The sequence below is a fragment of the Contarinia nasturtii genome, unplaced genomic scaffold (assembly GCF_009176525.2).
Source record: "Contarinia nasturtii isolate CC-2019 unplaced genomic scaffold, AAFC_CNas_1.1 Cnas_scaffold_1699, whole genome shotgun sequence".
Classification (NCBI taxonomy): domain Eukaryota; kingdom Metazoa; phylum Arthropoda; class Insecta; order Diptera; family Cecidomyiidae; genus Contarinia; species Contarinia nasturtii.
In genome coordinates this window covers 1,745,172-1,754,920 of record NW_022199032.1, presented here as the reverse complement: position 1 = coordinate 1,754,920, position 9,749 = coordinate 1,745,172, and the positions used below count along the sequence as shown (strand labels likewise).

At 33.9% G+C, this 9,749-nt stretch overlaps 1 protein-coding gene and 1 long non-coding RNA gene across 9 annotated transcripts; one reads left to right on the top strand and one right to left on the bottom strand.

Annotated features, from left to right (window-relative positions):
• Nucleotides 1-6: 6 nt before the first annotated feature.
• LOC116347094 lies at nt 7-553 on the top strand. Its single transcript, XR_004201651.1, has 2 exons — nt 7-125; nt 209-553. It is a non-coding gene; the product is annotated as an uncharacterized LOC116347094 (long non-coding RNA).
• Nucleotides 554-3,215: 2,662 nt separating this feature from the next.
• Nucleotides 3,216-8,186, bottom strand: LOC116347077 (vesicular glutamate transporter 1). 8 transcript variants are annotated; one of them, XM_031777489.1, is made up of 12 exons: nt 7,985-8,186; nt 6,784-6,815; nt 6,406-6,505; nt 6,125-6,308; nt 5,895-6,014; nt 4,773-4,886; nt 4,533-4,707; nt 4,207-4,458; nt 3,981-4,139; nt 3,804-3,921; nt 3,613-3,733; nt 3,216-3,533 (listed from the first exon to the last, which is right to left on the bottom strand). In XM_031777489.1, the coding sequence occupies exons 3-12, from the start codon at nt 6,459-6,461 to the stop codon at nt 3,336-3,338; spliced, it is 1,497 nt and encodes a 498-aa protein (XP_031633349.1). In that variant the 5' UTR covers nt 6,462-6,505; nt 6,784-6,815; nt 7,985-8,186; the 3' UTR covers nt 3,216-3,335. The 8 variants fall into 8 exon arrangements, with proteins under 8 accessions (XP_031633349.1, XP_031633353.1, XP_031633352.1 ...); XM_031777493.1 differs by having other exon boundaries at nt 8,065-8,161; XM_031777492.1 differs by having other exon boundaries at nt 8,056-8,149.
• Nucleotides 8,187-9,749: the final 1,563 nt, after the last annotated feature.

Here is a 9,749-nt window from a genome sequence, read left to right as displayed (position 1 = left end):
CCATCTTTAATAAGATCTTCTTCTCCAACTAAAACAAGCTTAAGCAAACATACAAGAGCTGCGCCTTTTTCAACGAATCGTCTTCTTTTTCCCAATACGAGCTGGCGCATTTTTGGTCTTGAAACGTAATTATCGTTTGAATAATCGATCTTCTTGAATCATCATTTTGTGGCATTTATCAAACACTCACTCAGAAATTCATTTTCAGCATGGTTTAAAAAAAATCGAATTTCAAAATTGTCCCCCAAAAATCTAGGGGGTATTTTCGAGTCATTTTCCAGAAGGGGATAATTTGGACCCTCGTCAAAAGCTATGCTTCAATGTGAAATAGATATTAGTTTATCCACAAATGATTGATAAAAACTTAGAAAATATTATGCGCATCACAATTTCGATGTCTTATTTTTTCAGATACCACCACAACCATCTCAAACAATTAATATCTGAGTCATTTATTTTAACAAATCAAACTGAACGAATGTAATGTATAAATTTAATTGGTAAATCGATCTAGAAATAGATACAATAAATAAATAAGCACAATTGATATGTAGTTTTTGTGTTTTTATAGCTTAAGCTTTCGGAAATTGTATAAAGTTATTTTATGCGTGTATTGCCTTTTGCAGTATAGGAAGTGTAATCTTTTCAATCTTGCATTCTTCCGTAAGTTGAATGTAATGTATATGCATATTTCGCTTCATTCCACCTGAAAAACCAAATAGATAATACATGTTTCTTTAAACGGTCATCTAACAGGTCCTCATTACTACGTTCAGCAATCAATACGATTTTTATTAATTGAATGCATTTTGGCTCGATTAAAAAGTGAAGTAGCTCTTAGCTTTGGAAACCATTACGTAAAATGAAATGTGTCTTTTAAAATGAGTTTTTGATACTTCTTTGAAAACCCCTCATTTATGATAACTTCAATATTGTTTCGTCATAATAAAATTAATTACGCAGCTAAATTTCAACTAATTTGTCATCAATTTTACAAAAATAATATCAAAATCAATAAAGAGTTTATTTGAAAAGTTTTTTGCACAGGTTTTTTTGTGTATATACATACTAACAAGGCTGACAAATTTAATGAGAAATATATTGTTCGTTTGTTTGTTTGTTTATAACAGTGATGGTTTTTTCCTATCTGAATCTGCTATTCGCAGCGCCTGTACAGCATTGCTGCCCAGATGCTGAATCGTAGCGGTTGACGCACGCGCAACACACTTCGTTTGTACCACACAGAGCATATACGTTCGCTTTCGTTCTCTGTTCGACATGCATTTGTATACTGACTATGGTATTAGTGTATCATACTCTGTGAGCTCACTGGTTACTTAGACTATATGACAATATGTTGTGTGGTACAAAACGCGTGCGGTAACCGCTTCGATTCAGCATCTGGGCAGCAATGCTGTTCAGACGCTGCGAATAGCTAGCGCTATTCAGATAGGAAAAAACAATCACTGGTTTATAACAGCCAATTGATCAGGTGGACGTGTTTTTGTTGGAAACTTTAATACGTTTGCTATTCACAAATTAGACAAGAGGCGGTATTTATTCAATTGCTAAGTATTTCAAGGATTTTGTATTACTTGTCTGTCCGAAAAATCATATAAAAGGCCCAGTGTTCTGAACGCTTGTGCAACTTTAGTAAGAGACTTTTTGAATATATTTTATGGAAAACATGAATTTGACATTGTTACAACTATTTTTTCTAACAAAATTTTACACGGTTATTGAGGTCGGCCATCATGGTCCAAATCTATTTAACAAAGCTATTGAGGTCGGACATCATGGTTCAACACTATTTAACATGGTTATTGAGGTCGGTTAAAGGTCTGTCGTGATTTGAGTTGAAAAGTTCGACTTACTATTTCGAAGACTTTTTATTTTCTTGAAAGGACCATATTTTGAAGACAGGTGGGCCCTAGGGGGTTCCGACTTATACGAATGTTCCATAAGCGAGCGAATTTTTCATATATATTTTGCAAATGGAAACGAATGGTCGCGAAGATTTCATACAAGTTTTGCGAATGGTGGCGGATGTTTCATACAAATTTTCGGACGGTGTCGAATGTTTCATACACATTTTGTGGATAGCGCATATGAAAAGTCATATTTTTACATTCAAAAAGTCAAAGTGACAGATTAGGTGACAGAGATTCAAGCCGAATTGATATTTTTTGGTAATATTGAGTGAAATTTTTCTAAAATGGTGAATAAATCTTTGCCACTCGTAATATAATCACTGTAAACGGTGCCTTGTGAAAGGTTATTATTTTCATTGAGGTAACTTTTAATTTCTTTTATATTATCTGAATTTATCTAAAATCTCACTTTTCGAATCGAATACGGCTTCTAAAATAATATTCAACAAATGCTCTTGTATTTTTTTCTTCGACTGTTTTTCAAATTTAATTAAGAACGATGACATTGTGTTTGATACTGCCACGACAAACTGAACACAGTAATGTGTATGTACAAATGTCACATGACAGTTTGTCGCATCTAGCAAGATGTATGCGTCATTCTCGAATGGTTGCGAATGAAATGTATCAATTTTCATAGAAGTTGATGCGGATGAATATACTTTACTTCGTATATTTCATGTATGAATAGGAAAATGTTCATATATTCCGTATAAAATGGCATTCGCATATAGTAAAATGCCCGAGTGGAAAAAAAGTGACTAAGTTACTATTGACTGTAAGTGACTATAGTTAGCTATATTCATGAATTTTAAAATTTTGTATGGAAAACAATCGACTATAGTTACTCAGTCAGTCAGGCGATTATTTTGGGACGTTTCGACTATCGGGTGACTATGATTATTTTCAACTATAGTTAGCTGTTGCAGTTAACCATAGCTTACTTTAATTGATTGAAGTTAACTAAATTTGACTAAGGTTGCTTGTTTTTACAGTCAATAGTCAGCCAGTTTGTCCCAAAATAGTCAGTCACTTTTTTTGTACACGGGTGCCCCTAGGGTGGGCCGATTTTCGAACTTTGATATTTTTTCTTGATCTATGGCCCAAGAGCTTTCCAAACATACACCAATCGCGGCTAAAGGCCTTCCAGGCTAGAATTTGGAAATTACGTGTATATATAGCAAGTCGACTTTTCAACACACTAATGTGGTTTCGTCACTCGCGCGTACTGCCGTCTGCTGTGATATAATGATTCTGGAAGAGGCTATCAAAACGACGAAAAAATAGCATCATAATTCTACCATATGACAACGGGAAAATTTATTTATTCTTTTTCTTATGACCGAAACTATAAAATATCCTATAGGCTAAAATTTGCATAATTTTGTAATTCGATTGAATGTTTTATTCACTCATTTCGAGACCTTCGTTCGCATAGCCAACATATGTTGCAGTATCGGCTGGTTTTGGTTTACTTTCACTAGATGATGTTTTTTGAGCCCATGGTTGTACCTCGCCAGTTGCCCACATCCAATAAATAACACAACCAAACAAATATACACCGGCTGAAATCATGAAAACAATTTGCCATTCTTCCGCTGACTGAAAATTTAGATATTTAGCATGAAAAAATTAATTATTTTTTACACATGCATTTCATTACAATTCAAATATAGCTTACTGAGTTCAAAACAATGAAACCGGTTAAGGTTGGAGAGACGATCCCAGGAATGGTGCCAAACGTATTGGAAATGCCCATTAGAACACTAGCATGTTGCGGAGCTATATCCAGATGATTAACACTGAAATGTTCAATTTATGTGAGAAGTTCAATGAGAAGAAAAGCACGTTGTAACATAAAGAATAACTTACGCAAAACCACACCAAGAAAATGCCCCCAGTCCAATGGCTATAATAATACAAGCGATCGTTCCAGTTGGACTCATCAAATATGCGGCTGTCATCAAGAAAACCGTTTGAGCCAAAAATCCTGAACAATTGGAAAAATGTATTGAAATATTACAAGATTATAAATGCTCGAATGCTAACCTCCACAATTGAAATATCGCCGCACTTGTGTAGTTGTCAAATAACCCTTGACTTGGCAAATATCTGCCAAATATCCAGCAATAGCAAGTAAAATTCCCATTGCCAAATATGGAGCGCCCGCCAGAAAACCAGCCTTTTCCAATTTATAACCCAGAGTATCTACGTACAAAAGCAAATAATTGAATTGGTGAATTTGAATCATTTGAAAGAAAAACCTATCACAAACCTTTAAGAAAACTTGGCAATTGTGTTAACATTGTGTAAAAGCCCCAATTTTCCGCAAAATGTGAGGCACTGATTGCATATACCGCTTTCGATGTAAATATATCCTTCCACGGATGTTTGATACTTGCTTTTGTATTTGATCCCAAACTGTCTTGAATGTAACGCAACTCATCCTTTGATATGTATTTATCCTTATCCGGACTTTCACGAACAATTATAATCCATAACACGTACCAAACACAACCAATAGCCCCTAAAATTCGAATTGAGTTGAATTTTATCTATTGCTAAATAAGAACTATTGCTTCGTTTAGAAAAATATCTTACCGAAAACGTAGAAACAACTTTCCCAGCCGAATTCATTTGCCAGAATTCCGCTAACCGGCATTGAAACAATTGTTCCCGCGTAATTGCCAGCAAAAGCGATAGTTGCCATTCGAGATCGTTCAAGTGGCGGTGCCCATCGTGACCAAACCGCATGAATGCATGGAAATGTAACGCCCTGATAAACACAAATTCCATGAATAAATATACATTTTTCGATGGGAATGTCATTTTTTTGTTTACCTCAAAAATGCCTTCAATCAATCGGACAGCTACCAAAGAGCCAACACCAGCTTTGGCCGCCAGTGGTGTGAGCAACGTTAGAATGGATGTCACCGCGATACCAATTCCAAACACCTATAATTGTAAAAAAAAAAACAAATCGTGAATCGAAAAATCTGCCAATGTCACCGAACGTGCAATTTACACTACAAACTTCTGATAAAATTGTTTGTTTATAGATTTAATTACAATTTCGTATGTATATGTGCGTACAACCAAATGTGCAAAACAATCACCAAAAGGCACACGAGATGACATGAAATTATTTCCGCATGTCAAATAATATTCAGATTTTATTGCTGCCGTGCATTTGTAATCGAAACGATTTTTGAAGCAAATTCATGGTTATTATTTAATATACTATATTTACAATGCACATGATTGTTGTGCAATTCATGCGTTTTATATAAAGCGAATGCACTTAAATGGCGAAAAGATTCTGATTTACTCGTATCAACTTTTTCAATCATTCAACTTCTGTTCAATTTGTAGCCATACGGTATTCATCTTCAAATTTATTCATATGCGGGAAATGAAAGTTGTCCTTCCGAAAACTTGAAACGACATATTCAGATACTATCGATATTAGAAATCGTTGTATCATTTCTCATGCGATTTAGAAGAAAAAAAAAATAGATGTATAAACAGAATTGTCGTTCTTGATTGCAACTTGTTATGTCTCCACATTGAGATTTGAAGGTGCTGCATGCAATTTGTTGTATATTTCATTTTCCTAAACGACACACCGTAATAACGATTACATTGATAGCAAATGCATTCATTTTATGACTCACACACATACTTTTTTTTTATTGAATATTCGACGAAAGATGAACAAAGAAGTGCAATGAGCCGTGAATATATATGTGTACGACAATGGGAAATAAACAAAAACGAACATCACATGGCAAAGATAATTGAGCAAAACATTTTTGATTTTCGCTCTATTCTTCCTTCATATTTGGTCAATGCCGCTTGATTAGTATAGTAAATAAGCTCCATTTAGAACCATTGTAATGTAATGAAATGAGATGGAGCGTGGTATTTTGAGTATTTGAATGTCAAGTGAGGATTATTACTTACGAGATTTCCGCCAATTTTAGAACCCAGTAGCCCGCCTATGAACTGTGTCAGAATGTAGCCCCAGAAAAACGAACTCAAAATTAGTCCACGATCTTTTGAATCCCATGCAAACTCTTGCTCCTTCAAGAAAAATATTAAATTTTTATTAGTTTACTATTTGTTAGTGTGTTTTTAACACACCGTTTATCATAACGACGTGCTTTATGATCGTCATTCATTTTAATACTTACATATCCAACTGTTCCGTTTGGATAGTAAACGGTTCGGTATTCTGTCATTGCAACAATACCAACACTTAAATTAACTCGCAATGAATATACATTGAAAAATCCTAGAAACGCCATCAATACGACGATATATCGCCTTTTTTGCCAAAATTTCCATGATAACGGCTCAATTTCAGGCTTAATCGCACTAAAGAAAATGAAATAAACAAACGCGTAAAATAAAAATCCAATCAAATTAACTTTAGAAGCAATGAATTTGTCGAATAATTTTATTAGCCGATTACCCAATATTATTGTTTTGTGCGCCACTTTCTCTGTCAATTTTTGGATCTGTTGGCATTGCAAAGTCAACTGACTCTAGACTGCTACACTAAACTGTTTCCGCTTTAATAGATCCAATTTATGAATGATTCTTATCACAGAATTTTTTTTTATGAGTGTTACACATCAATTTACAGCAGACAATATATTGAGCTAACTGGTCAGTTGAGCTGACAGTACGTTAGCCAGCTAAATGGACTCAAACAATAGAAGTTATTGTTATAATGAACAATCACTTCTATTAAAACAAGAAAAGCGATTCATCATTAAAACAATAAAGTCTATTGTTTTAGCCCATTTAGCTCAACTGACCAGTCAATTCAATATATTGTCTGATTTACAGAGTCTTCCCGCCAATTGCCACACAAATACGCTAAAATAAAATCAAATGCGAGAGTCGGTTCAAATAAGTGTGTGATGATGATGATGCTCGGTGAAGTGACCAGCTTATACAATTTAAAGCATCACTTCCATTTTTTGTGGTATTTATTTAGCAATTCAAAGTATTTACGTCACCCAATTGCTCTGTTTCAATTGGTATTCTTTTTCTCTCGCAAAATGTAAATTCGAACAAACAGAAAAAAACTGCTCAACTTGTCATATCCATTTAAATATTTCAAATGCAAAAAAAAAAAAACATTTGCACGTAAAAAATGTACACAGTGAAAGTGATTTGATAAATGAATTCTCAAAGATTAATTTACATTTTTTCGAAAGAAGAAAAGAAAACGGGTTTTTCAACCTTGATGTGCTCATCGCAATTTTTGTCTTGTCTGCCATTTGTTTTTGTTTCAATTTTTATCAATATAATAAGCTGGATCGCGTGCATATATAAAACACCGTTTACGAATCGTAAATTACGATCATATACACAAAATATGATAATTACAATAAATTTTGGTCGTCAAATTAAAAAAAAAAAGAGAAATAGGTGTGCGCGTGCCTTTTAATGGAAAATAACCTTCCTGATACTGTGTGCCAGACGGCAAATCGAATGAATTCTCATATATAATTATTTGAATTATTTGAATAAACAACTCGAATATATTAAATTAAACAAACCGATGAAGAATTTACTATTGTATTTTGCGAATATTTTGTGCGTCGTTGTCGTGGTTGACAACTAGGAAGTTCTTTTGTTCTTTTTGCGTGTGTTTTTTTTTTCTTTCTCTTCATTTTTGAAAGTATCATTTGCAATGAATGGCCCGTTACTTTTGAAACGTTTATTCGCACTAATTTAATTGTATATATCGGTTTATATAGAACTTTGACGTTAATGCACGTAAGCGACTGATTGTTGTTCACCTTCGACGTCGGATATTGACTTGAATGGATGGTTGAACTGATTTTGACGCAACCAAATCGAATACCGTCCGTTACATTAACCGTAACATTGTAAAATCTACCGTTAACGAAGTTTTTATCACATATTTGAACTGAATTTAAGAAAAATTACTCTGAAAATTTTACTCTTCCCGCCATAATTACGATATTTGGAGCATTCACAAAAACTTAATTTCAAAAGTGAAATGTAAGGCGTACCGAATTCATCGGTGCAACGAATTGCAACCGTTGATCAAAAACTACTGTCAGAAATAAAAAAAAAATCCAACCAAAATCACCAATTTATTTCACGTTTGTTGATGCACGGATTTTATGCAGCTGAGCTCAGCTGCTTGTTTTACAGGTAACGAAGCACACGATGTTATCACATTGATGGCATATAAATGACTAAATTATCATTACAGTTCGTAACTAACGTATACACACTGCAAATCATACAACACAATCGAAAGTTGAAAAATACGCGAAAAGAAACAGACAAAGACATACACACAACAGCCGCACATTTGCAAGTGTACATTCCAGCTCTAGAATTGCAAATGATTTCGGTAATACACGTGCTTTGAAACGAACGCTCAACTTTATCTCGTTAATTATTTTGGTTGATTTTCAAATTGACAATGATCATTTCCATGTGTGTGAGATTTATGATTTTTTTTTTCGTTTTGTAATTATTACCATTACTTTTGTTTCGGCAATGTTTGTTCCTGTTCGCAACAAGAATTGAACTGTATAATAAAATGTTCTGTTTTTTTTTCTGTCGCCAATGGACCAGCGACGGATGACTTTCACTGTTCGAAGGGGAATAAAATGTGAAACAAACTCGTTTGCTTTTTTTTCCTGCTTGATGCTGTAATAATAATGCATACTGAATTTTTGTTTCGTTGTAATAAAACAGGTATTCCGAGTCCAAAAATATATAAAGCAACTGTACGGTATTCGATTATTATCAAATTCGATTGCAAAAACTTAGTATGAGTTTTGAATATGCAATCAGAAACTTCTATGTTAAAATATTGAAAGTAGCAACGCTGAAAAACCACATTTGAATGATGTATGAACAATACTTGTTGACAACAAAAACGAAACCACCTGAAATTCAAAGCATACCTTGCGAATATATAAACGAAATCATGTCGTAACCAAATCCAATACATTTTTTTTTATTTCAAATGATTCAATAAAAGGTATGTCGAGACTTTTTATAATTCCAATGGTAAAATTTACGTTTGCGCATTATTGACGTGCAAATTTGCTGAAAACAAAATGCCATTTATTTCGAAGCATTTAATACTTGAAAATGTTCTTAAAATATGAATAAAATGCAGACGGTACATCTTTGAAAAATACGGTTTTAAGCGCCACTTCTTAGATTGACGACACTTGCGTATTTTCGATAATAATTACCTATGTAATTGATTTTTAGTACCATCTTTCATAATAAGTCGCACTTTGAAACAAGTAATATTTTCATTTAAAATTCATCAGTTTTTTTGTTGTTCAACCACAACAAAATTCGATTTTATGGATGAATGTTGACGGGCGGTCAGAAGATGATTTGAATTTTGAATTTCGAGACGAAATAAAGACTTCCGACTGACCAACACGTCAGATTTGCAGTGGAAAAGTTTTGCCTTTCCTACGTGTATCAATGCTTCAACGCTTTGATTCCTGCTGAAAATCACTCGGCATCTTTTCACGTTAGAAATATCATTCAATATCTCTTGTCATATCGCTTTCCCTCGACACACTTGAATTTCAAACTTTGAAAACTAGCTAGGGGCCACCAGTGGATGGTAGAGTTGGGTAAAGTTTTTTTGACGATGGTGCATTCTCCAAACATTCATTTGTCATGGTTTCTTGGCTAACGTTATTTTGATAACTGTGAATAGGTTATCATAATTATCAAATTGCCGGACTGTGAAGAGTATTGTCTGACATGTTTCAATTTTGAAGAGGCATC

Excerpts from the sequence above, each read along its gene's own strand:
- LOC116347077 (XM_031777489.1), bottom strand. The coding sequence starts at position 6,461 with ATGCCAACAGATCCAAAAATTGACAGAGAAAGTGGCGCACAAAACAAT. Across the intron at positions 6,309-6,405 it reads GCACAAAACAATAATATTGG|TGCGATTAAGCCTGAAATTG; the intron begins GTAATCGGCTAA and ends CATTTTCTTTAG. Across the intron at positions 3,734-3,803 it reads TTTTCTTGGTGTGGTTTTGC|TGTTAATCATCTGGATATAG; the intron begins GTAAGTTATTCT and ends TGAACATTTCAG.